Source organism: Monomorium pharaonis, chromosome 1 (genome assembly GCF_013373865.1).
Source record: "Monomorium pharaonis isolate MP-MQ-018 chromosome 1, ASM1337386v2, whole genome shotgun sequence".
Lineage (NCBI taxonomy): Eukaryota > Metazoa > Arthropoda > Insecta > Hymenoptera > Formicidae > Monomorium > Monomorium pharaonis.
The window spans coordinates 10,036,011-10,063,573 of NC_050467.1; the positions used below are offsets into that span (position 1 = coordinate 10,036,011).

The 27,563-nt window shown below is 38.7% G+C and overlaps 4 protein-coding genes and 1 pseudogene across 4 annotated transcripts; 4 read left to right on the forward strand and 1 right to left on the reverse strand.

The window, feature by feature from the left end:
• The first annotated feature begins 437 nt into the window (after positions 1-437).
• On the forward strand, positions 438-2,793 carry LOC105840256. Its single transcript, XM_036291877.1, has 5 exons — positions 438-1,471; positions 1,618-1,728; positions 1,918-2,036; positions 2,120-2,257; positions 2,343-2,793. Exons 1-5 carry the CDS (start codon positions 1,453-1,455, stop codon positions 2,772-2,774), a joined length of 819 nt encoding a protein of 272 aa, XP_036147770.1. The 5' UTR covers positions 438-1,452; the 3' UTR covers positions 2,775-2,793.
• A 1,242-nt stretch (positions 2,794-4,035) lies between these two features.
• On the forward strand, positions 4,036-8,061 carry LOC118644996. The gene has a single exon (XM_036285122.1). It carries the CDS (start codon positions 4,036-4,038, stop codon positions 8,059-8,061), a length of 4,026 nt encoding a protein of 1,341 aa, XP_036141015.1.
• Positions 8,062-8,087: 26 nt separating this feature from the next.
• LOC118644997 lies at positions 8,088-9,194 on the forward strand. Its single transcript, XM_036285129.1, has one exon. The coding sequence runs from the start codon at positions 8,088-8,090 to the stop codon at positions 9,192-9,194; it is 1,107 nt and encodes a 368-aa protein (XP_036141022.1).
• Positions 9,195-10,019: 825 nt separating this feature from the next.
• Positions 10,020-12,779, reverse strand: LOC118647777 (annotated as a pseudogene).
• A 9,313-nt stretch (positions 12,780-22,092) lies between these two features.
• Positions 22,093-22,791, forward strand: LOC105837636. Its single transcript, XM_012682572.1, has 2 exons — positions 22,093-22,518; positions 22,564-22,791. Exons 1-2 carry the CDS (start codon positions 22,093-22,095, stop codon positions 22,789-22,791), a joined length of 654 nt encoding a protein of 217 aa, XP_012538026.1.
• Positions 22,792-27,563: the final 4,772 nt, after the last annotated feature.

Sequence of the window (27,563 nt, forward strand, 5' to 3'; positions counted from 1 at the left end):
ATTAGTGAGAGACAAATAGTAGGAGTTATTTTTGTAGATCTTAAACGGGCTTTCGAGACAATTGATAGAGGAAGATTATTAGAGAATTTATACCAGTATGGTATTACAAGAACAGTTCTAGAATGGTTTAGGTCGTACTTAAAAGATAGAATGCAACAAGTTCAATTTAATGATAGATGGTCTAAGATACTAACTACGGAATATAGAATGCCACAGGGTTCGGTATTGAGCCCATTGTTGTTTATAATATATATGAATGATATTGTTAACGTTTGCTCGGAGGTGTGTAATATAAAAATGTTTGCGGACGATACGTTAATATATGTAACAGGTGAGAGTAGTGCGGAGATAGAGAGGAAATTGAATATTGCATTTAACGTAGTGGAGGAATGGATGAATATTAATAAACTGAAGATGAATGCGGGGAAAACAAAATATATGTTAGTTAGAGGTATAAGGAAAGAATTGAGAGGCAATATTATTGTGAGATGTTTGGATGGAAATGAGATTGAGCGCGCAGAAATAATGAAGTACTTGGGCATAATTATTGATGATAGACTTAGATTCAGCGGTCACTGTGATTACATGCTAAAGAAAATAAGTTTTTTAAATAGAATAGGGAACTTTATCTCGGCTTACACTAGATGTACGATATACAAGACAATTATAGCACCTCACTTTCGAGTATTGTGCGACGCTACTAATAGATATGGGAGATACACAGTTAAGTAGGCTCCAAATAGCGCAAAATAGAGCCATGAGCGTCATATTGCAATGTGACAGACGTACCAAAGTCAAATGTATGCACCAAGCGTTGTAATTAATGACCATAAGACAAAGGCTGTATTACAATATGTGCATGTTTATTTTTAAGATCTTAAATAATATGATGCCGGAGCAATTTAGTAATAGACTTATGCCCGTTTCTACCAACTTGGGGTTAACTATGGTTTAGTGAAACTTCGGTTAAAATTAACTCTTAGTTTAATATTGATTGGTTTCTACGAGTGAAGTATCTGGAACGTTTAACTAAACTTATAGCATGTTTGATGTAACTCTGGAAGCACTAGAATGTAGAACGTTGATTGGTTCAATAATTGTTCTAACGGAACTGTGATACATATCTTATAAAAAAAGCGTACAATTATCATAAGTGCATAATTATTATAAGAAAAATGAGTGAAAGAAAATTAAGTGTGCAACGAAAACGTGCGCAAAATTTTTCCGAAAAGGAAAAACTAATTTTAACAGAAGTAATGTTAAAATATAAAAATATTATAGAAAATAAAAGAACTGATGGAGTAACCTCAAAAGATAAAGAAAAGTGTTGGAAGCTAATAGAAAATGATTACAATAGTACATCTTCTTCAACAGAATTTAGAAATGCGGAAGTTCTAAAAAGTTGTTGGGAGAATCTAAAAAAAGACACGAAAATTTTTTGCTGATGAAAGGATGAAATTATATAAAACTGGTAAGTAAAATATTGCTTGATATTTTGGTGTAAAACTATAGGGATATTAAATATCAAAATGATTATTTTATAATTTGTAGACGTACATAATTTTTTATAAGTAATACTGTGTATACTGTAATAGTAAATTATGTTTGTAAAACTAGGTGGAGGGCCATGTGAATTCCAATCAAATATATTGATGGAACGTATACGTGACATTATTAAACCTTCTGTTGAAGGCATCATAAATACTTACGATAGTGATGCTATAGAAGGTAAAAAAAAAAATATATATATATATATATAATATATGAACAGTATAAATTTAAGCGATGTTACGATCCTTCCTAATTTTGAAATTTATTAGAACAAGAGATATCGTTACTTTTACTAGTTAATAATATATGTAAAAAAGCTAAGAATGTGTTAAATTATATTCATGTATGTATATAATGTTTATACAGAACAAAGTGCAAATGTGTGCAACAAAAAAGCTACAAAGACAAATTCATGTGAGACGTTATCAGATACTACTGAAATGGAGGAGTGGCTTGATGACTACAATGATCAAGATCTTTTACAGGTGAGTATTAAAATATGTTACAATGTGTGTATACTATATACATTTTTCAAATGAATTAAAGACAAATTAATATGAATTTGTAGTACCTACAACAAAATAATGGTGATATAAAACAAGATTCGTTTGATAACGATGCACATGAAATGACAACATATAATAAGGAAAATGATGACATAATTGATAACGAGAGTGCATCAGATGTTAACGGAAATAGCCCGTTTGTAAGTATGAACAAAAATTTCATGTACATAGAAATGTAATATATTACGCTATTTATTTTTATTTTCATATACTTTTTTGTTGTAGTTTACGAATAATAAACAACACTTTCTTAAAAAGAATAATACCCAAAATAGAACAAAACCAGAAAAGCAAGATGTACAGAAAACATCCGCAGTACAAATATTAAAACAAAAAATAAGTACTCCACTTCAAGTCAAAGCCAATGTTATAGATGAGCAATATAAATCGAGAAAACTCAATAGACAAGACAAACCATATAAGAAAAATGAAGATACTGTTACTTCAAAAAAGTTACAATTTGACATGTTAACAGAATCAAAAATCAAGCTTGCAGAATGTATGACAGAAGATTTTAAAGCAAAAAGTGAAATAGAAATGCAAATCTTAAGTAGACGATTAAGGAAAGAAGAATTAGAAATACAGATATTAGAAAAAGAGTTGTTATTACAAGAGCACAGATTACAAAGAGAGGTGCAACAAAAAAACATCATCTAACATTTAATAGAAATAAATTTTATTTTTAATTTGGTGTACTAAACACTTAACAGTAAGATAAGACTGATAATATTAGGTTTTTATTCCTGCACTACTGTACTGGTGCAATAAGTTAGAATAAAACAAATATATTTTTTTCATTCTAACTTATTGTACTAGTGCAGCAGTGTAGGAATAAAAAACAACCCTATTATTATATTGAGAAAGACTGATAATATTAACCTTATATAAAGAAGCTATAAAATATACTAAGTGATATTAATAAAAAATAGTAAACAATTGTACTTGTTACATTACATGATATATGTCCGAACTCGTAGTTCGCGATTTAGGGCCGATAGCGCTCATGGATGTGATAATATAACTAGCTTGTAAGTCAATGCAATAGATGTCATTCTTATAGCTGGCGGGGCGAAAGGGAAGAGAGGAGAAACGAGTCAGTCGCCTGTAACCACTCGTGCGAGACGCTTGCACAAATAAAGTAAAATATATTTAGTAGTGTTTCTTATACATTTTGAGCGTTGTTTTTCAACCGCATCCCTAAACATCCAGAGACAGCACGATCCATTCGGATCATTGAACGAAACATTGGTCCTTCGAGCCGGATATTCAGAAGTAATAAAGAACAAGTTTGTGCAAGCAACAATCGGAAGTACGGCGTGGCATAGAAACGTCGAGAAATCCACACGAGTGAGCTCTCAAAGCAGAATCAGGCAGGCGGATCTGCAATTCAGCACATTCGTTGATGCAAACATACGCAAGACAATAATCGTACGCACGGAATCGTAAGTCCACAACAAAGATTTGCGATTCTACGCAGCGTAACGATAACGCAAAACGATAGAAGGCATCGTAATCGAAGGCCGGCTGAACAAGACTGTTCAACGCAGTAATCATAAGGCGTCGTGCAAGCCAAGGGCACGTGCGCCGGCATCAAACTTCCAGCAAGGGCGAGTAGCCATATCAACCGCGTGAGAAGCGGAAGACACACGGCGGCGGCCATAGCAGCCACAAGGGACGCGGGTGCGACACGTCGGCAGCCATAGTAGCATCAAAGGAATTGGCGGGAACGACACACCAGCGGCCTTAGCAGCAAAGAATTCGAGTTCACGGCACGTCAGGACAGCGGGACCCGAGGTCATTTGCGATCGCGGCACGTAAGCAGAGTGGTTCACCTATATCATTTGTATCATTTACGCGCATAATTGCGTGATCACTGTCGAGTTAAGGCACATTGTATTCGCGTACAACACGAGTCGGTATGGCGGATGAGCGAACGATCAGTATGTTAAAAAAGAAACGCGGCATTATCAAAAGTCAATTATCGAAATTCACAACATATATTGACAGATTTAATGATTCGAGAAACTTGACGGAATTAACTGCGCGACTAGAGAAGGCTGAAGATTTATGGGCAGATTTTGACAAAATACAAACGGAAATCGAGTTAGAGGATGACACCGAAACGCAATCTGAGCATCGCGATGCGTTCGAAACAGCATATTTTAATGTAATAGGTAGGGCGAGACAGCTTAAACATGCGGGATCACAACAAGCGAGTTCAGATGTACAGCCACAAGCGAATCACACGTGCGCTAATCAAAACGTAAATTTGCCCATATTGAAATTGCCAGAGTTCAACGGAGAATACAGTAAATGGATACAGTTTAACGATACATTCAATGCGATAATTCATAACAACAATACGTTGAATATCACGCAAAAATTTTATTATTTAAAGTCATGCTTGAGTGGAGAGGCCGCTCAAGCATTAGATACATTAGAGGTATCGGACGCGAATTATGAGGTCGCTCGGGATATCTTAAGACAAAGGTTCGAAAACAAAAACATTATAATACATAGTCACGTAAGGGCTTTATTCGAATTATCACAGGTAATTAAAGATTCACACACATCTCTTAGAAGCCTCATTGATAGCATGTCACAACATTTGCGAGCTCTAAGGTCCTTGGGACAACCGGTCGATGAATGGGATTCGATGATCATTTTTCTTATTACGTCAAAGTTAGATACGATAACGCGTAGGGAATGGGAAAAGGCAACGGTCAAGCATAGCGAATTACCAACCACCAATAGTTTCAAGGCTTTTTTAAACGAACGTTGTCAATTTCTTGAAAAATTAGCAAGAGACGATAAACAGACGAACAAACAAATTGGAAATAAAGAAAATAAGGATAAAACAAGGTTAGGCACATTGACGTGTTTAGCATCAAACCTTGCAAAATGCTTATTTTGTAAGGGTTCGCATAACATATATTCATGCAAGGATTTATTAAACTTATCGGTAGATAAGCGATTAACACAAGTCAAGAAACTAAAATTATGTACGAATTGCTTGAGAAGTAACCATTTTAGTAGAGATTGCAAGGCAGGTGGTTGTAAAAAATGTAGCGGTAGGCACAACACGTTATTACATTTCAGTGACTCCAAAGGCGAAAATGAGAGAGACGATCATTCGACTGCTAATACGAACAGTGAAAACAGCGTAAAGGAATCGGCGGTGGCCACACATGCATTACAAATAAACAATAATTCATATATACTGTTAGCGACGGCCAGGATTGTCATATTCGACAACAATGGTAAGCCTCATCAATGCAGGGCTCTATTAGATAATGGATCGCAGTCAAATTTTGTTACAAAACGTTTGTCTCAAAAATTAGGTGTCGCGGGGACGCCTATAAAGCTTCCGGTTTGCGGAATCAATCAAAGTGTAACGACCATTTCACATAAAATCAATGCCTCCGTTAAGTCGTTTTACAATGATTATAGGGCCGAATTGTCATTCTTGGTAGTTGAAAACATCACGCAAGAATTGCCAAACAAATTTTATAATATTTCAACATTAAACATACCGGATGATCTATCATTAGCGGATCCGCGTTTTAATTATCCCGATAGGATAGATCTACTGTTAGGCGCGGGTATTTTTTGGGAACTTCTTTGTGCAGGACAAATTCAATTAGGTAAGGGAAGGCCATTCCTTCAAAAAACGAGATTAGGGTGGGTCATATCGGGACCTATGGCACCTATGTGCAAGGAAACAGTATCCCTGTGTCAGGTCAGCACCATCCAAGAAGTGCGCGACAATTTAGAGCGTTTCTGGGAGATAGAGGAATGTTTCACAGCACCAAAATATACACGAGAGGAATCTGAATGCGAAGCATTATTCGTTAAAACCGCGGAACGCGATGAGCAAGGTCGATTCACAGTACAATTACCGTTTCGAACAAATGTAAATGAACTCGGGGATTCTTTAAATATGACAATTAAACGATTTTACGCATTAGAACGGCGGTTAGCTAAAGATCCGGATCTTAAAAAACAATATTTAAATTTTATGAACGAATATCAACAACTCGGTCACATGACAGAAATTACCCCTGAGGAGAAGGATCTTAACTCGGTCTATTATTTGCCTCACCATAGTGTGGTGAAGGAATCGAGCACAACTACAAGAGTACGCGTGGTATTCGATGCATCAGCAAGGACATCTTCTAATTTATCGTTGAATGACGTATTGATGACTGGCCCGATTATACAAGATAGTTTGTTCGCAATATTAGTTCGTTTTAGAGTGCACAAATATGTGTTTACAGCTGATGTAAGAAAGATGTACAGACAGGTCAATGTTTATGAACCGCATCGTAACTATCAGAGAATTATATGGCGCCCAAATGAAAGGGAACCTGTACGGCATTTTAAATTAAATACGCTAACATACGGTACAGCGTCGGCTTCATTTGAGGCTATACGAGCTCTTCATCAAACAGCAATAGACAAACGGGACGCGTACCCTGAGGCATGTAACATTATTCTAATGGACTTTTACGTAGATGATCTAATCTCAGGATCCGATACAATCAAGAGCGCGAAAGATCTGGTTCATAATATAAACACAGTACTAAGCAGCGGATGTTTTCAACTACATAAATGGAATAGCAACAATGAAAAAATAATTGAGTCATTACAAGCGGAACCGAGTACTGATCAGATACAACTGCCTCAGGAAGTCAATTCGAAGACACTTGGTCTGTCATGGAATACTAGTAACGATACATTACATTATCAGGCAAGCAACATAAGTAATAAATCGACTAAGGTTACTAAGAGAAAAATATTATCATTTATAGCGCAGTTGTTTGATCCGTTAGGATTAATTAGTCCGACGATCGTCATAGGGAAAATTATCATGCAAAAAATTTGGAAGGCAGGAATCGGTTGGGACGAGTCGTTGCCCCTTGAGATATTCACGATATGGAATCAATTTTTCGAGGGTATGAAAAACATGAACGAAATTTCGATACCCAGATGCGCATGGGGTCAACGGTATCATAGTGTACAATTACACGGATTTAGCGACGCCTCGGAAGTAGCCTACGGCGCATGCATATATGTTAGATCAGAAGACGAAGCTGGTAATATCACGTCTAAAATCTTATGCGCTAAATCACGCGTGGCCCCGTTAAAAACGGTAAGTTTACCGCGGCTCGAGTTGTGTGGTGCGTTACTTTTAGCGCGATTGCATCAACAAGTAGTAGAGGCTTTAAGTCGTCTTGATAGTCAACATTGTGATAGCTTCTATTGGTGCGATTCCACCATTGTTTTATCATGGGTTACCACTGAACCCAGCCGGTTAAAAACATTCGTAGCAAATCGAACTGCTGAAATACAGCGACTTACTGACGTCAATCGTTGGTCTCATGTGGTGAGTGACGAAAATCCCGCGGATATCATAACAAGGGGGATGAGTCTAGGCAAGCTAGCAACAACTCGGTTGTGGTGGCACGGGCCACCGTGGTTGAAACTCAAATCTGAGGCCTGGCCTATCGTAAATACTGTTCCTCAAACTACAGTCCTTCCCGAGTTAAAGGATAATGAGGTGGTATGCACTACGGTTAAATTCAGTTGTGATTTATTTCATCGGTTCTCATCATACATGAAATTACTTCGCGTTACAGCCTATTGCTTGCGATTTATTAAAAACGTAAGGGGGAGGCAGAAATGTACCGGACTGTTATCGGTCAATGAATTGAACGAATCATTATTCACGCTGGTTAGAATGATGCAATCCATGCATTTTGCGCCTGAAATCAATGACTTAGAACGCAAAGAAACAATACGTGCAAATAGCAGAATACTGTCACTAAATCCATTCTTAGATGAGCATCGTATATTAAGAGTAGGGGGTCGTTTAAGATATTCCGAGCTACCATATGAGCGGAGGCATCCGATGTTGCTACCGAGCAATCATTCACGCGCATGATTATAATTCACGAACATGAAAAACAAATGCACGCAGGATTGGCTAGTACATTAGCGGCAATTAGAATGCGTTTTTGGCCTCTAAATAGCCGTAGTACAGTAAGAAAGGTAATTTCGCGATGCGTAATTTGCTTTCGCGTGAATCCGAAGAACACGAAATATCAAATGGGAAATCTGCCAGAATCCCGGTTTAACTCTGACAAGCCATTTGCAGTGATCGGTATAGATTTTGCAGGACCCTTAGTAATTAAAGACGGTAAGCTTAGAAATAAAAAGATTATCAAATGTTACTTATGCGTATTCGTCTGTTTCTCGACCAAGGCTGTACATCTGGAGATCGTTGGCGATTTAACGAGCGATTCGTTTTTAAACGCGTTAAAACGATTTGTATCGCGACGCGGATTGTGCCGTCATATATATTCTGACAACGCCACTAATTTTGTTGGTGCGAACAAAGAATTGAACGAAATCGCTAAATGGTTAAAATGCATGGACAAGAATGACAAATTTATAAAATTTTGTACCCAAAATTTAATAACGTGGCATTTTACTCCACCACATGCTCCAAATTTTGGAGGCATATGGGAGGCGGCGGTAAAGAGCGCGAAATATCATATTAAGAGAATAGTGGGCCAGGCCCATCTAACATTCGAAGAATTGTACACAGTGATCACGCAAATTGAAGCAATTATGAATTCTCGACCATTAATGCCGATATCAAACGATCCAAATGACATGGAAATATTAACGCCGGGACATTTTTTAATTGGTGAGCCACTCACAGCGTTACCACAAAACTCCGTCACAGAATTATCTACTAATCGATTGAATCAGTATCAGCGTCTACAGCAGCTCGTTCAACACTTTTGGTCCCGATGGAATAAGGAATATGTGTCGAGTCTGCAGCATCGTAGCAAATGGAAAATTGACACGCCGTCAAAGATTAAACTAGGTACCATGGTAATATTAAAGGAGGATCATACACCGCCACAGCAATGGCGTTTTGGTCGCGTAATGGAAATTCATCCTGGTAAGGATGGAGTAGTACGTGTGGTAAGCGTAAAGACAGTCAGTGGAATATTGAAACGATCGCTGGGAAAAATTTGCGTATTACCCTTGAACGAAACCATGTAAAACTCAACCAAATTTTAAAGACTATATGATTGTAACTCATTTTACGCGAGACTGATTAGTATTAAGACGCGTATTATTATTATTTTTTTTTATTATTATTTTATTTTATACGTATATAAAGGAAATACTTATTTAGTATAATACTCATTATAAGATTATTCATTGAAAGCGGCCTTTCAAGGGGCGCGGGATGTCCGAACTCGTAGTTCGCGATTTAGGGCCGATAGCGCTCATGGATGTGATAATATAACTAGCTTGTAAGTCAATGCAATAGATGTCATTCTTATAGCTGGCGGGGCGAAAGGGAAGAGAGGAGAAACGAGTCAGTCGCCTGTAACCACTCGTGCGAGACGCTTGCACAAATAAAGTAAAATATATTTAGTAGTGTTTCTTATACATTTTGAGCGTTGTTTTTCAACCGCATCCCTAAACATCCAGAGACAGCACGATCCATTCGGATCATTGAACGAAACAATATATATATATATTAATATTTTATATTATAATATTGTATATTATATGTATATATATATATATATATATATATATACATATAAAACAAATGCAAAATGTTATTTTGCAAGACTGATCAAACAAAAGTAAAGTTAAAATGAAATTCTACTTTATAAAACAATTGTTCTTTGTCCACAAAAAATTTTATTTATGTTTTGTTCTTACTGCAAAGTAACATTTTAATTTTATTTTTGTTAGATTAGTCTTGCAAAATAACATTTTGCATTTGTTATATATATATATATATATATATATATATATATATATACATATATAAATCATGTAACAATTTTAATTATTTACTATTTTTTATTTTTATCACTTAGTATATTTTATAGCTTTTCAGTCTAACATAATGTTACGTTATATTAAGACTGTTTCTTTTTTTATAAGAACTTTAATTAATATTTCTTACTCTGTAAAATAACATTTTAATTTTATTTTTGTTTGATTAGTCTAACACTGTTACGTTATATAATAAGAACTGTTCCTTTTTTACAAGATTAATTTGTTTTGTACTTACTGCGAGATAATATATTAATTTTATTATTGTTTGGTGTAATACGAAGTATTTATAAAAAATACATAAGTGCGTAGATAGAAAGAGAAAGAGAGAAAGGGGAGATATTTTTTTGATAATATATACTTTATTATGTATAAGTAAAGGTATTTAAATGAAAACATAATACATGTGTAATGTAATTTCAAACTGTATTTTATTTTAATAAATAGAGTGGTACAGACATTAATATTGTTTAAATTTAGAATTTTCTTAATTCTAACGTACCTAAAATTAAAAAAGATGAAATAATATTAATATATTACTAAATATTTAAATATATTTTTAAGTTTTTGCATTTTTTGTTCGATTCTTATGCAGTTCATTATTTCATACACATGCAACAGGATAGAAAGTTTCAGACTTTAGAATATTTAAATGTTCTTTATGTCTTTTTTAGTTTTTAATATCTCTTTTATTCGTGTATGTTAATTGTAAAACATTTCGGGATATATGGTTTCCTCAATTTATACTCGGGATGTATGGTTTCCTCAATTTATACTCTAATGCTGAAAAAATTATATTTCTTAATAATAGAAGTATTTTATAGAATTATAAATTGTGAGGTAATATATAAAACTAATATTTTTGTATTATATCATTTATGCATTCATATATGTATATCAGCGTATGAACACACACATACACACAAAATCTAATGGAAATAAGAAATTTTAATATATTAAATATGAAAATATTTGTAAACAAACATACTTAGCAAAATAAGTATGAATCAGTTCTGTTCTTATTGTTGCACCAGCAACCTCGTCATTGATTCTCTGGTTAATGTTGCATTCCGCTAGCATATAATCCCATGGTGCAGGTAAATCTACATTTGGATCATCATCTGGTTGTGGGTCATGATTTTCTCTAGCAATATTGTGAAGCACTGCTGTTGCAATAATAATAGGCATGACTCTCTGTAAATGATATCGCATTCCCAAAGCTAGAATTGGAAATCTTCTTTTCCAAACACCAAATAGACGTTCTATTATATTGCGGGTAGAATGTGTGATTCATTATAAAGTCGTTCTGCAGCAGTTTGTCGTTATCAGTGGAGTTAGAAGATATTGTTTCGAAGGGTATGCGGAATCTCCTAACAAAAAACCGTTATTATATGCACCATTCTCAAAATTTGCTTTCAAGCGACTATTATTAAAAATAGTGCTATCGTGCACAGAACCCTGCCAACGAGCAACTATATCCGTTATTTGCAAATTGCTGTTACATGTTACTTGTGCATTTATAGAAAAGTATCCTTTCCTATTACAAAATAACTCAGCATCTTCTCCCCCTATACAACAATTAAAATTAAAGAATATGTAAGTAGTAATAATTGTATAGCAGGCAAATTAATGCAAATAATATAAATAATATCTCATATTACAATAACTTACCAAATGATTGGACACGGATATGTGTGCAATCTATACATCCTATCACTCTTGGAAAACGTGCAATATTATAGAATTGTCGTTGTTCCTTCCTTATTTCTTCTTCCGTGTTTGGAAAATGAATATAAAGAGGTCGTAATCTAGCAATGGCTTGACTGACTCTGTGTACGATATAATGTGCTGAAGTTGTGCTCACACCCGAAAAATCTCCAGCAGATATTAAAAATGATCCAGTGGCATATACACGAAGCGTCAATAACAATTGTGTCATGGGAGATATAGCTTTATTTCTAGAAAGAAATTAGTATTACCTTTATGTTTACTAGAATTTATATTTGCAATTATAAAACTATTTCTTATACTTACTTATTTGTTGCAAATTCTAACTCTTCTCTTATATGTTGTAACACTGATAACACAGATCTTTTACTTATTCGAAATCGCATTATAAATTCAATGTCATCAAGCTCTTCGAAATAATTAATGCGATGTTTAAATCTTTTTCTCCTTCTGATCGGTCTCACAATATCTTCATCATCAGAAAACAACAGATTTAATAAAAAGGGCATCATATTTCCTATATGTAACTTTTAATATAAATTTTTGTATCATAAAATTTTTACATCATTTATTAAATGTATTTACTTTTTTACTTACTTTATATTACTTTAATTATTATATGTAATTTTATTAACAATCTTATATATAACCACACAATTTTTCTACAAACTAGATAGTTATATTTCTAAAACGTGGTTTAACAATGCTAAACGGTCAATATTGATCGTTTAAATTAAACTGGATTTACGTACATTTAAACGTGAGTTTATCATTAGTAGAAACCAACATTTTGCTAAACTTTGGTTAACCGAATGTCACTAGGGATTAACTTTTAAACCGCGTTGGTAGAAATGGGCATTAGAATAGTAAAGGGAGAACGCGAAACTAGGCAGACAGGGGATATTGTTATTGAATTTCGAAAAACAAGAAGCGCGCAGAAAAGTTTATTTTATGAAGGTGTGTTAATGTACAACGATTAATTACCACCCGAAGTTAAACATTGTAATCGTTTAGAAATGTTTAAACGAATGCTAAAAGAATTTGTTTTTAATGATGTAGCATAAAATTGTATATATATATGTATTGAAAATAGCTGAGAAAGCTAATAAAAGATCGATCAAACAATCAATCAATCAATCAATCAATCTCTCTCTCTCAATTGGATAATAACAATAGCACACAATTATAATTTATTCACATGTGTAGCCAAGCATTCGTGGCCAACAATTGTTCATGATAAAATTTCTTACCATGTTTCTCTTTAAAATTCAAATAATAAATATAATAATAATAATATAACAATCTCATCCAACAGCTTGTTTTTTCTTAAATCTTTTGCGAAGATTTCCTCGGAACAAGTTGGATATTAGATCTTGTAATACAGATACTTATGTAATACAAGGATCTAAAAATATTTTAATAACTTATCGATACACTACAAAAGAATAAAACGCTTACCTTATCCCATCATTTTTTTGTAAAATGTTATTTGGTACCTTCAAGTCCACATATTCTGTCGACCACATTGCAAATTCCAAGTTTTGAAGTTAATTATATACCATATAATATTTAGGGGAAAGAATTACTTAAAACAACGAAAGAAAAATGAAACACACAGACACACATGCACGCACGCACGCATATATATGTACATACATACTCATATGTATATACATACATACATATATGTTTAGACATTACACAATGTTTCTCTCTCTCTCCCCCCTTTCTCTCTTATTTGACAATAACTCTTTCTAACACACAATAATTATAACTTTTTTACATGTATAAATAACTTTAAAAAATTGTTATCTATCCCAGGTGCCGAGCGACGACGACGACAAAGACGACGTTTCTGAAAATATTTTACTCTTGATGCAAAACTTTAAATCGCTATATCTTTGCTCGTAAGTCACGTAGTGAAAAAATAAAAACACTTTCATTATACAAACTAGATCCAAGCTATATTGAGCCAATTTAAAAATTAATCGATTCAATAAATAAATAAATGAATATTATCAAGTCGACTGTCTGGCAAATCCGTTTATTAAAAAAAAAGATGCCATGCCTCTTGATTGCATCTTATGTAGGCTAAACTGCTAAAAACAAGAATATTTGAACACAGTGTTGCGCCTTGCGGTACAACAAAGGATTTTTGCCGTACCTTGCGGTGCGACAAAAGATCTTTTGGGATTCGTTGCTGCCCAAGGAGTAGGAACTCGCGGAAGGAGGCGGCTTTTGTTGGCAGGGTCCTTAAATCACTCACTCACTGATTCTAAGTTAATTTGATATAAAAGATTTATTTCTCTGTTGTTGTACACTGGTTGCGGTCGGCGAAGGTCGGCCGCGTCGTGTTACACTTGATTAGATACGGCGCGTGGCTCGGAGTTAACGCTTCGTCTCTTTGCTCGCTCGAGATTTGCTAGCGGCTAAGTTCCGAACTCGTAATTCACTCGTGCAGGCCGTACGTATCGGCTTGATTGCTAATCACTGATCCCGCTGGCCGCTGTTCGGCAGCAGCTTAAATAGTGTCGCGGATTTGATTATTAGTGGGGGCATCGGGCCCTCCGCATGACCATATATGGTCATTCCCGCGCGCATCCGGCGCGCGGGAAATATTTGCGAGTTTAGCAACAATTGCCAAAATGCAGGTATGCAATTCCGGTGGCATGATTGTTGCTAAGCTGGCTTCGCTACTTCTTTAAGGTGGCTGGTGCGTTGCCCAGTGCGATGACCGACCGGCAGCGCACGAGGCATGTGTCACCTGACACCTTGTGATAGCGAGCCTTCCTCGGCGAGCTATCTGATAATTTTAATATTTTATTTTCTTTATTTTATAATATGATTTTATTGGTTGTGAGTGTTTCGCTCACAACAATAGAAACTGTATCAATAGAAATTCAATTCAGGCCTCAATAATTATAGATCGTAGAATCAATCAGTTACATGAATTTGGCTGGGAGGTTTTAATTTTGGAAAAAGAAAAAGATTTATCCAAGAGATTAATTTCCGAGATGAGACACATAAAAAGATAAACAAAGGATTAAACGTGCAATGGGACACAGATTTACTCAAATCCTATGTACGATAAATTCATCAAATAATATAGGCTGTGTCCATCGTGATGCTCTCTTCCTCTCTCTCTCCTCCCTCCACGACGTTCCTGATCCCAACACAAGATCTACACTGTGAAATAATTTGTCTCACTTTGTTTTTTAACACCAACAAAGTCAGAGAGCTTATATATACACAATTGACGGTTCAACTTCAGTTCAATCTGATCTTTTTGTAAGATTTTTGTAGATTTTTAATGAGCCCTTTATTGAATTATGAGATTTTTATTATAGTGACTAAATTTGTTTAGTTTGACCGTTGTTTTCCGGATTAAAAACTTCATAATGACTTAATTTCAAGACTCCATTGTACTTATGATTCAATAACACTGAAGAGGACTCGAAATGTGAATCAAAACGTTTGCGAACTCAATGTACATTTATATTTTAAATTTTTATTGGGTTTTTGTTGCAATGTAAGAATTTTCTTAGAATAAAAATTTGCATAATTACACCTAGAGCTGGCTCTTATTGGCGATATTCTCTTAATGTTTTGAAATTATAGAGCCTTTTAAATACTTTTGTTCATTATTAAAATAATATAGTTATAAGTTCCCATGGGTTGAGTGTCTATCGGGCGTGTCTCCAGGTGGCGGATAGGACGCCTAGGTGGAAAACCCCGGTTCGGGTCTAAACCCCTGCGTGCTGGGGCGAACCGCTCGGGCGATAACCTGCCCCGGCGTAAAACTCTGTCTAGGGGTGGGGAAAGCCGATACCGCGGACCAAATCAACCCAAGCCAAGCTGGAAGCTATTATGGCGATGGCTGCATGGCACTGAAGGAGCAGTATCTCGAACGATGGGAAATCAGGCGAAACTCCAGAGTATTTAGCCTTACCCACGCATGCGGAGCAGAGCCCCTGCCAGTTTGATCAGTCAGCTGTTCTGATCGATCGATATATTGATTTCCCATGAGGAGCGTTGTCAATTGTCTTCGGCTTGACAACGCCGATTATTGTTGTTGTTGATTCTCAGACTCGCTCTGAGTTTAACGTGTATTCGTTTGCTCAAAATAAAGTTATTCATTTAAAGAAAAAGTGTCTTTTCCTTTCCGCGACGCGAGCGTAACATTTTCGGGGCTCGTCCGGGATCCGTTCGACAGATCCTGCGGAACGCGCGCGTGTTTTTAGTAAAAAGTGCGCGGAGCGAAAAAGTGCGAGAAGAGAGAAATGGAGACAACGGGCTCAGCTGCAGGTGCTTTGGAATTTATGGAAGGACGTTCCCTGCAACGTGCGTCGGCGAAAAAAAGGCACGCCGAGACTCCGGGGCCTTCCTCGGGTGCAGCGGCGCCCGAATTCTTGTTACTCCTGGAGGAGCTTCGTCAGATGCACGAGGAACAAGCGCGACAGCGGTAGGAATTCGAGGAGACGCTGTGGCAGCTGCGGTCTCTTCGCGGAACAGATATCCAGCTAAGTCCCTCTAATAGCATTCTCCCGGTCAAAAATGTGGGTGACGCGGCGCGTGTGTCCGGTGAGCGTGAGCGCGTGCGGGGAAGTGCGAGCGAGCGGCTGGAAATTAAAACTCGACACTTTTGACGGGACGGCTCCGTTGCGCGAATTTCTTACTCAATTCTCGCTTATCGCGGACGCGAATCGATGGAGCGAAGCAGAGAAGGCGGTCGTTTTGTCTTCTTGCTTGCGTAAGAAGGCTCGCTCCGTATTGGACTTGTATGCCGACGGGGAAAACTCGATTTCTTTCCCAGAGCTCAAATATAAATTGGAGTTGCAATTCGGGAAAAGTGAGCTCGCGCAAAATTTTTACTTACAATTCACTAATCGAAAACAAAACGTGGGCAAAGATTTTGCGACATTGGACGCGGATCTAGAGCGGCTTTCGCGGAAAGCTTATCCGGAGTGCTCGCACGAGGTGCGGGATAAAATAGCTTGTTCGCAGTTTGTTGCCGCGCTTTCGGAAGGATTTATTAAGCGTACTCTTCAGGTGGAGGGGATAGCTTCGCTCAGGGTGGCGATTGAACGCGCAAAAACTTTGAAATTAATAAACCAGAGTAGTTTTTCGGAAAGGGCGTCGAGAAATTTCCGTTCCGTTCGTAAGAAGGCTATAGGGCAAAAGAGAGAGAGAAGCGCACAGGACAAAAAGCGGTCGGGGGAGGAAAAGCTCGTTAAGAGAGAGAGAGGAGCTGGCGTGGGCCGAAGTCCGCGGCTGGCGGTTCGCGCGAGTGTTGGACGTGCGGGAAGATGGGGCATTTCCGTGCGGACTGTCCCGTGGAGGAGAGAAACTAGGTTTAGACGACCTTCCCGGAGCGAGTTCAACTTTGGAGGTAAAAGCTCCGACGGTCAGCCGTTTTGTTAAAAAAACTGACGTTTTTCATAATAATCATGTTTTTATTAGTATGGAGGAAAATTTTGTATATAAAGGAAAATTAGTCGGAAGGTCTTGTTTCTTTAAAATAGACTCAGGCTCCGACGTTTCGGTGGTTAACGGAAAATTTGTCAAAGGGAAAAGTTTTTTTTTTGAAAACTGGAAGTTGTATTTTAAGATATCCAACCGGAGAAAGAGTTCTTTTCAAGGGAAGGGTCGTTCAGGGAAGACTCTAGTTCAGATTGGGAAATTTTTGTTGGAAATTCCTTTTATTGTGACCAATATACGTGATGATTGTTTACTTGGTGCTGATTTTATTGAAAAGATAAATTTGGGGAATATTTTTGATGCTTTTTTTCTCTAAGTCTGTTCCTGTGGTGAAAAGGGTTGCTTATATGGAAGCGTCAGCGGAAAAAATTTCTTCCGTCTTAGAGGAACTCATTCTTAAAAATTCGTCTAATCTTGATAAAAGTAAAAAAAATTTTTCTGATTTTCTTGAAGAATTTTGTGACGTGTTCTCGAAAAAAATCGTTGCTGGAAATTATGATGTTGTTCAACATTCTATAATTGTTCAAGATGTTTCCCCGATTAAGTAGGCGCCTCGACGGATTCTTTTGTATTTGCGGGGGAAGGTGGAGAAAGTAATTGAGGAGATGAAAGAACAAGGCGTGATTAAAGAGTCTTGAAGTCCCTGGATTTCTCCTGCTGTCTTGGTCAGAAAGAAAAACGGGACAATAAGGTTTTGCGTGGATTATCAAAAGTTAAATGCCGTAACTGAGAAAGACTTCTATCCCCTCCCCAGGATTGATGACATATTCGATTCACTCTCAGGTAATATTTGGTTCTCAACTTTAGATTTGAAAAGGAGTTACTGGCAAATTAAGATCAGTCCCGAAGATCGTGAGAAAACTGCTTCCTCTGTCAGAAGGGGGCTGTGGCAGTTCACTGTCATGCCTTTTGGTCTGTGTAACGCTCTCGCGACTTTTGAGCGTCTCATGGAAAAAGAGTATTTGTCAAAAATTTGTTTTTTGATTTGAAGTAAACCTCGTTTACTTAGATGACGTTATTGTTTTCAAAGAAATGTTGAAAAATCTTGAAATAATTTTTCGACGAATACGGGAGATTAATTTGAAGATTAATCCTGGAAAATGTTTTCTTTTCTAAAAGTGTTAAATATTTGGGACGTTATTTCCTCAAGTGGCATTACTATCGATCCTGAAAAAGTTTCTGCTTTGAAAAACTGGCCGGTTCCGCATTCTAAAAAATAATTACAGTTTTCTGGGTTTTTGTTCTTACTACCGTAAATTTGTAAAGGGTTTCTCTTCTATCGCGAAGCTCCTTTTTGTGCTCACGGAAGATAAAATCAAATTTACTTGGGGAAATAAATGTCAAGATGCATTTAACAAACTAAAGAACATTTTATCCTCTCTCCCATGCTTTTTTCCCCTAATGGGAAAGGTGAATTTATCTTGGATACCGATGCTTCAATATTAGTATCGGTGCGGTCCTCTCGCAAAGGCAAGTTGGAGTGGAAAGAGTTATCGCGTATTTCAGTCGTGTTTTGAATAAGGCTGAAAGGAATTATTGTGTAATTCGCCAAGAACTTTTGGCCATTGTTGAGTCAGTTAAGTCTTTTACTCATTATTTATTAGGACGAAAATTCTTTATTCGCACCGATCATGTTTCTTTAAAGTGGTTAATGTCATTCAGGGAATTGGAAGATCAACTTGTTCGTTGGTTAGAAAGGCTACAACGCTTTGAGTTTAAAATTGTCTATCGAAAAGGACAGTCTGACAGGAACGCGGATGAGATGTCTCAACGGTTGTGTGAATCTTCGGGATGCAAGTATTGCACCAGAGTGGAAGAGAAGAGCGCTCAGGAATCGGAGAGCACGATAGCTCGAATTTTCTTCCCCAAAAGTAATGTGTTGAAATGACGTCGAGATCAGAGGGAAGATCCTTGCATCGCGTCAATCATTCGTTGGAAGGAGACGGGGGAGATTCCTCGTCATACAGAGCTCGCTTCTCAGGATGTTTCTTCCCGGATATATCACTCGTATTGGGATGCTCTTTATATCCGGAACGGTATTCTTTATAAGAAATGGTTCGCTCCAAATTTAAAGTCGACTGTTCTTCAGCTTGTTGTTCCTCGCAAACGAGTTAAGAAAATTTTGTTGCAGGCCCATGATTCTTCTTCTAGCGGCCATTTCGGTTTTAATAAAACGCTTGAGAGAATTTGTAAACGTTTCTTTTGGGCGACCTGTAAGCGGGACGTGGAGGAATAGTGCAAATCTTGTGACGTTTGTATTTCCAGGAAAGGTCCTGCTGGAAAAGGGAAATCCCCTCTTCAAGTTTACAACGTTGGTTCTCCTTTCGAGAGAGTTCAGATGGATATTTTAGAACCTCTTCCTACTACTACTTCGGGAAATAAATATTTACTTGTAATTGTAAACTGTTTCACAAAATGAGTTGAGGCTTTCTTGCTGAAGAACATCAGAGCGAAGACAGTTGCGGAGGTCTTCATTGGTCAGGTGGTGTCAAGACATGGAATACCTTTTGAACTCCACACTGATCAGGGAAGAACTTTGAGTCGACGCTTTTCTCCGAGTTTATGAAGCTTCTCGGAATTAGAATCACTCCTCTTCATCCGCAATCTGATGGTCAAGTGGAGCGCCAACACCAGACAATCGTTAACTTTTTAGCGAAAGTACATCTCCTTGAATCCAAAGGATTGGGATTAATAGATCCCTATGTACCTATTGGCCTATCATTCTTCGAAGCATGAAGCAACCGGTCTGTGGAACTCTATTTCGGGCGGGATCTTAGGATGCCCTTGGATCTGGTTCCCGAGGGGAACCCAGAGATCTGCGTCCCAGAGATCTGCGAGAAGATGGGGGGAGAGATGTTGTCAAAAGCACTAGAGATGTCGATGAAGACACAGATGATTTTGTTGAGCAGAAGAAAGCGGTGCACGAAGCTAGTTAATGCCATAAGGTTGTCGGTGCAGGATTTGTTGGACCTGAAGCCTGATTGAAAGTCGGGAAGGATATGTCTGGATTTGGTCCACCAGCGCAGTCTCCAGAAAATAATTATTTCTGGAACCTTGAGAAAGCACGAAAGGAGGGAGATCGGTCTGACACATTTGCCATTGGGTTAGGGGATGAAGATGACCAAGGACTTATGCCATTCGGGAGGGAAGACGCCCGCTTGCAGCAATTGATTGAAGATGGTGGCGAAAACCTGTTAGTAAGAGAGGAGAGCTGCGGCAAAGTCGATTTAATTCAGGCTAGAGACGTTGCGTTTTTTGGATGTGTTTATCGCATGTCTGACTTCGGTGGCGGTAATAGCCGAATCGAGAGATGCGGGCGCCGAGGAGGCAGCGGGCGGGGTGTCGAGGTCTTGGCTCCGGGAACCTCGTTCGCTGGGACGTTATGTGGAGGAGCGTCGTCAGAAGCTCGAAGAAGTCGGTTCTGAAGCAAAAAAGCGGATGGATAATCGTGCTTTTCGCGTTACAATACCGGACGCAGACGGATTTTATTTCAGAAAGGACAGAAGATTTGGCTGTTCAATCCTCAGAGGACGAAGGGTTTAGCTCCTAAATTGCAGAGAAATTGGAAAGGTCCCTATTTCGTGGTAAAAAAATTGAGTAAAGTAGTCTATTGCATTCGAAAATCTTCTAAGCATCGTAGGAAAATTGTTCATTCCGACAGGTTGGCTTCTTATAAAGAAAGAGGCTTAGGTTAATTCTCTATTTAGAAAGAAATTCGTTAATTGGAAAGTCAGAGCCCAGATTCTTTAGAAATTGAGACTGTTTAAGTTAAGTAAAATTGTTTTTGTTTTCTGCCCTTATTTCTCTTTAATTTTTCAGTCTCTCGTCATGAAGGAGACGGACCGGGCGGAAGATTCTCTTGGAAACTGTTCCGTGAGATCTTCGAGGACGACCCTCTCTGTTCACGCGGGGGAATCTTTTAGTTTTTAAGAAGACTGCCTCTCCTACGGTTTTTGAACCGTGGTTTTCCTGTGGGACAAAGAGTAAATGCCGAGACAGGGACTTCAGGAGTCCTTTTGGGATGACGGGTCCACGGTAGTTACCCCCCTTTTGTCCGAAGAAGTAAAGAGGAAACGCCGCTGTGAGTGCGTTCTCTGCTGGATGCAACTGCGAGAAAAAGCTTCAGGGAGCTAGCCACTCTGCAGGGCAGAAGTGGAATGAAAGAACCTTCCGGAGAAGGAAGAGATACTTCAGAAAACCTGAACAACACAGTATAAAACCTGGACAACGCAGTCAAAAACGACGAGTTCGGTAACTCGGGCAGTAGTCCGGGGTAGAACAAGGTCGAGGCACCAGGAACGGCTCAGTTTCCGCATTCGGTTGTCGGGACGACAACTTGTGAAGAAGAGAGGAGCAGTGTTACGCCTCTGCCAGTTTAATCAGTTAGTTGTTCTGATCGATCAATATATTGATTTTCCATGAGGAGCGTTGTCAATTGTTTTCGGCTTGACAACGACGATTAATGTTGTTATTGATTCTCAGACTCGCTCTGAGTTTAACGTGTATTCATTTGCTCGAAATAAAGCTATTCGTTTAAGGAAAAAGAGGGTGTCTTTTCCTTTCCGCGGCGCGAGCGTAACAATATTAAAGTATTATTACAGAAAGCTATTTAGGCCTCCAAATGAAGATCGACCCAAGGCCTGCATGGCCGTTAAAGGAAGACCCAGCTGTTGCCGGATTTTTGATACAGAAACTTGATAGCGGTCGTGATCAAGATCACTAACGGGACCTGGGCTAGGAAGGTGGTGGTGGTGTCGGGCTATCCCCCGCACGGAGAGGATGATCCGCTGCCATCGGACCAGGCAGTTTATCTGGTGGAGTTCTGTCAAAGGGAGCGGCTTCCCCTCATCCTGGGGTGCGATGCAAATGATCCTGGGGTGCGATGCACCACACGATGTGGAGAAGCACGGATACCAATAGGAGAGGTGAGAGGCTGTTGGAATTTCTAGTGTCTACCGACCTGAAAATTCTCAACAGAGGCGAGGAACCGACTTTTGTCACGGCAGTGAAAAAGGAGATTCTAGATCTAACCGTCTGTTCCAGACAGTTAGTACAGGAGGTGACCGGCTGGAGAGTTTCTGAGGAGCCCTCATTGTCGGACCACAGACAGATCACCTTCAGGCTTGCCAAGGCTCAGACGAAGGTGATGACCGTAAGGAATCCAAGGAAGACGAACTGGGACTCATTTCGTGAAGACCTGGCCGTCGGTCTTAGGGAATTTCCCAAAAGACATGAAACCCCGCAAGAGATCAAGCTGTGCGTCGAACACCTGCAAAGAGCTCTCGTTGGCAGCTTTGAAAATAGCTGTCCAAAAAGGACGGTAAGAAATACCAGGAAAGTCTCCTAGTAGAATCCCAAGCTGCAGGATTTCAGAGGCGCGGCACGCCGGGCCTGGAACAGTGCCAGAAACACGGTCCGCCAGACTGACTGGGACCTTCATCGGAGAACCCAGAAAGCCTATAGAGATTCTGAAATAAGGGCTAAAAGGGAGAGCTGGAGAAGATTTTGCGAGTCGGTGGAGGGAATACCCGAAACCGCAAGGCTCGGTAGGATCTTGGCCAAGAATCAAGATGCTCCTCTAGAGGCTATTTGACTCGACGACGGGACGATAGTGGCTGGAGAGCGATGCCTGATCCATTTGCTGAGTCGAACTTTCTGGGCTTCCGCGGAGGCCCGGAGAAGGACATCCAAGGAACCCCGAACCTGCACAGGGCACGAGAAAAGGATTGGTCTCTTGCGGCAGAAATCGTTGAGCCTGACAAGGTCAAATGGGCCGTAGGAGTTTTCAACCCTTTAAGTCGGCCGGGCCGGATCTAGCCCTTTTTCAGGAGAGGCTGGAGCAGATTATCGGGCCGCTCACGCGGACGCTGAGGGCTTGATTGGCTTTGGGCTATATGCCTAGAACTTGGAGACAGGCGAAAGTGGTGTTCAAGGCAGGAAAAACGGGTTACAGTTCCCCCAAGGCGGGAAGAACGAGTTACAGCTCTGCCAAGGATTTTCGCCCAATCAGCCTGACGTCTTTTCTTCTCAAGACGTTGGAAAGGCTGGTGGACGTCTACGCAAGGTGGTTTTACTGCACCCGTTGCATGTGAATCAGCACGCGTATCGTGTAAGGTACTCCACAGAATCGGCGCATCACTCTGCTGCATCGTTTATCGAGGAACTAGAGAAGAAGGACTACGTGGTCGGCACCTTTCTAGATATAAAAGGTGGTTTCAACAACACACCACACAAAGTGATGTGTGAGGAGGTTGTTCGCAGGGGTGTGCCGGAAAGGATCGTGGATTGGATCAGAGGTATGTTCGGGCGGCAGGTAACGGCCTCACTGGGAACGGTGAGGATCAGTGGATGGGTAGAGAGAGGCTGCCCGCAGGGGCGAGTTCTTTCTTCACTCTTGTGGTATCTGGTAGCGGACAGATTGCTCAGGACGCTAAACGAAAGGAGCTTCTTTACATTAGGATATGCGAATGACTTGGCCATCCTAATAAGAGGTCCCTTTCTAGAGACTCTCCTGGAGCTCACGCAAAGGACCTTGGAGGTGATTGTGGAGTGGTGCGGCAGGACCGGTTTGTCGGTAAATCCACTGAAGACGGGGCTCGTAATTTTCATTCGCAAGTACAAGGTAGGCTCAGTGGAAGGGTCAGTCCTTGGAGGAACGAGACTAGTTAACCGAGTCGGCTATATATTTGGAGGTGATCCTAGATAGGAAACTGACATTAAAGGAACATCTCGAGAACTGCTGTAGGACGGTATGCTTTTACTTCTGGATGTGCAGAAGAGCATTCGGGCAGACTTAAGGCCTCAAACCGAAAATGGTTCACAGGATTTATACGGCGATACTCAGACCGAGACTGCTATACGCGGCGGTGATATGGTGACCAAAGGTGCTGAGGAAAACCGCTAAGACAACGCTGGAGCATGTCAGGGCTCTGATCCTAAGAGCGACTCTGAGAGCCATGTGGACCACGCCGGTAGCGATGATGAGGGTGCCGCTTGGCGTTGAGTTTCTCAACCAGGTGGTGGTAGTGGCGGCAACAGCCTACCGTCTGAAGTGTGAATCGAGGTGGAAGGAATCCTAACGGACAACATTTTTGCAATGGAGCAAGATAGGAAAACTGTGACTCGTCCCTTCGAAAGAAGGTACAGGATAAGCTTTCCCGGGCGCTGGGAATGGAACGGCTCCAAAGGACCGGTTTCTCGGGACAGGGACGTCTAGTTCACGGATGGTTCCAGAACGAGCATGGGCTCTGGAGCTGGTTTTTATTGTCAACGCAGCAGAGCAAAGATCATCATCCCGCTTGGCAAACACGCTACGGTTTTCCAAGCGGAGGTGGTAGCCATTATGAGATGCGACCAAAACCTATTAGTCTGATAGAGTAGGAAGACGCATTAGGATCTGCTCAGACAATCAGGCAGCACTTAAGGCGCTTGAGGGTCCGAGAATAAATTCGTGGCTGGTTTGGGACTGCAAATGCGCACTGGACAAGTTGACAAAGAACAATAAAGTTGGCCTGGTATGGGTCCCTGGCCAATCAAGAATCAAAGGCAACAAAATGGCCAATCTATTTGTTAAGGAGGCGGCGAGAACAGGATTGCTGGGACCGGAGCTGGCTCTTGGGATCTATTTTTGTCTGGGCAAGGGGAGAATCAGGAGCTGGCTCAGAGAATAGCACCTGAAGTACTGGAAGAAAGAAGCGAAGGTCAAGAGCAAACAGGCCAGGATCTTGCTGGGGGAGTGTCCCGGCGGGGGCTTGGCCAAAAGCATAAAAGCTTTAAGTAGAAAAGACGCTAGGCTCATGACGTAGTTGCTCACGGGTCATGGCGATTTTAGCTATCACATGCATAAACTGGGCTGTAGCAATACGCCCGACTGCAGATTGTGTGGAGAAGAGAAGGAGACTAGTCTTCACATTCTTAGAGACTGCCCAGAATTGGTCGGACTAAAAATACGCCTGCTAGCCTCAGGTTTACTGGAACCAGAACAGGTAGGGCAGCTAATAACGAGGAGGCACAATGGACTCGGTCTGAGTGCCAAAGTGGGGCTCGTAGGACCACTCCCGATGTTATTATTATTATTATAGTTATAAGTTTTGTTTTTAAGTGAATAAATTTAAAAAAATTTAATATTATATTTTAAGAAAAACAAAATTTTCTTGATTAAACTTTGTTATTTTACACTTTATCAGGTAAAAAAAATAAAAATAATATTGAGCACAATGGGAATCAACAGTCCGTAGCCATGAGCACTATATATATATATATATATATATATATATATATATATACACATATATATTTATATATACAGGGTGTCTGGTATTTTTTTTTGAGATGTTTATGAGCAGGTAGAGCGCATGAAACTCAAGAGAAAAGTACCTTACCGTTTTTCCATTTCCGCAATAGTTAACAAGTTAGTAACTTGTAAAATTTTCTGTATTAGCCCGGCCTACCGGCAAATGCAAGCGCGCCGAGCGCCCGGCCGCGGCGACCGCCTCTCCCCAGCGCTTGAACCTTGAAATTGCTAGGCGCGCGTGAGAAATTGTTACAACAAGCGACAATGGTTACGCACAAGCGACGCGTAACGCTAAATTCTCCCTTTGAGTTATGATAGTTCCTTACCTTTTTTAATAAAAATAAAATTTTTTAACGACAAAAAGTATGTGTGTATGTGTACTAAAAATATCAGTTGTAATGCTTAAAGAAGTAATTACTAAATTTATTTTTTTAATAAATAACAATTATTTTTAATAAAAAATATTTTTTTGATGATAGTCTTAAACGTTGTAAACTGTCATTATAAATTTTAAAAGAAGCTGTTATTATATGCTCAAAACAAAATTTATGCTTCTTCAAAAAACATTAGAAAATTTTATCGATTAAAATGGAAATGACAACCAAATAAAGTGTTTGTTTCAACTTTATATTCTTAATTAAAAATTAAATAACTAGGATATTTATATTTTTAATAAAATTAATCCTTGTGATAGACTTATAATACACGGAAATAACTTTATGGTAAAAATTACTATGATAAGTAGTAAACGCGAGCCAAGGAAGAATTATAAAAATTTTTATTGTTTTTCATCAAATTACGACAATATTTACACTACTTATATGATATAATTCTCTGAAATTTCTTCTTACAGTTCGTGGTTACTATCATAAATAATAAATCATACATAATGTTACTATAAAATTTTCTCCGTAATTTTACAAATGTATTAACTTGTAAATTTACAAATATATGAATTTATTAAACGTTTGAAAACTTATAAGCAATATTTATTTAATTTAAGAAAATTTTAGTATGTAATATAAACGCATTTGCCGGTAGGCCGGGCTAATACAGAAAATTTTACAAGTCACTAACTTGTTAACTATTGCGAATATGGAAAAACGGTAAAGTACTTTTCTGTTTAGTTTCATGCACTCTACCTACTCATAAACATCCCATAAAAAATACCAGACACCCTGTATATATATATATATATATATATATATATATATATATATAAACTACGCCGCCTTCTTGCACAACTTTAACGGAACTGAATATTGTATTTTTTTAAATTAATTTTTTTCGAAAACGGTTGAAAGATGGATCGTAAGACTGCGTATTCTTATTGTAAAGTATCACGGTACAAAAAACTTATTTAAAATCGACGTTTCAAATCTGTAGCTCTTTCCTCATAAGTATTGTATGTATGTAGCAGAAAATTCAATCGTGGCACATTTTATATGCATTATTAAAATTCCATGAGAAAAATACGCTGTTTAATTACATTTTCTAAATATAGAATGTTCATAGAAAGAAATGCAATCAAGATATTTGATTTTCAATCATTTTCAATATTGTCATCGATGTATTACGCTATTTTTACGACTACTATGTTCAAGAACACTTTTGAAGATATTAGAATTTTACAAAATTTGTTTCGACATATGTAAAAACCATTAATTTCTGTTTAAAGCCTTTCATTGGAGATATACTGAATTTGTGACGTCATGAATAAAAAATGACATATTAACAACCCACGTTTTCGACTGTGCTATTTGCAAATAAAAATAAAGCTGCGTTCCAAAATTTATTGTCAGTGGAAGTTTATAGTTCACGTTACATATCGTCGTTTCCGAATAAAAGAGCGTTAATTTAAAAACCGATTGAAAAGGGCGTTAACTCAGAAACCGGTGGAGAAAAGCATTAAATTGGAAATCGATTAAAAAGGGCGTTAACTCGGAAGCCGATTAAAAAGGGCGTTAACTCGAAAGCCGGTTGAAAAAGGTGTTAACTGGGAAGCCGGTTGAAAAAAGCGTTATTTCGCCTACTAAAACTTTATTTTAGTTTCGTAGGACTGCCGAAATAAT

Excerpts from the sequence above, each read along its gene's own strand:
- LOC105840256 (XM_036291877.1), top strand. Across the intron at positions 2,037-2,119 it reads ATGATCAAGATCTTTTACAG|TACCTACAACAAAATAATGG; the intron begins GTGAGTATTAAA and ends ATGAATTTGTAG. Across the intron at positions 2,258-2,342 it reads TTAACGGAAATAGCCCGTTT|TTTACGAATAATAAACAACA; the intron begins GTAAGTATGAAC and ends TTTTTGTTGTAG.
- LOC118644996 (XM_036285122.1), top strand. The coding sequence starts at position 4,036 with ATGGCGGATGAGCGAACGATCAGTATGTTAAAAAAGAAACGCGGCATT.
- LOC118644997 (XM_036285129.1), top strand. The coding sequence starts at position 8,088 with ATGCACGCAGGATTGGCTAGTACATTAGCGGCAATTAGAATGCGTTTT.
- LOC105837636 (XM_012682572.1), top strand. The coding sequence starts at position 22,093 with ATGTGGAGAAGCACGGATACCAATAGGAGAGGTGAGAGGCTGTTGGAA. Across the intron at positions 22,519-22,563 it reads ATAGCTGTCCAAAAAGGACG|GATTTCAGAGGCGCGGCACG; the intron begins GTAAGAAATACC and ends CCCAAGCTGCAG.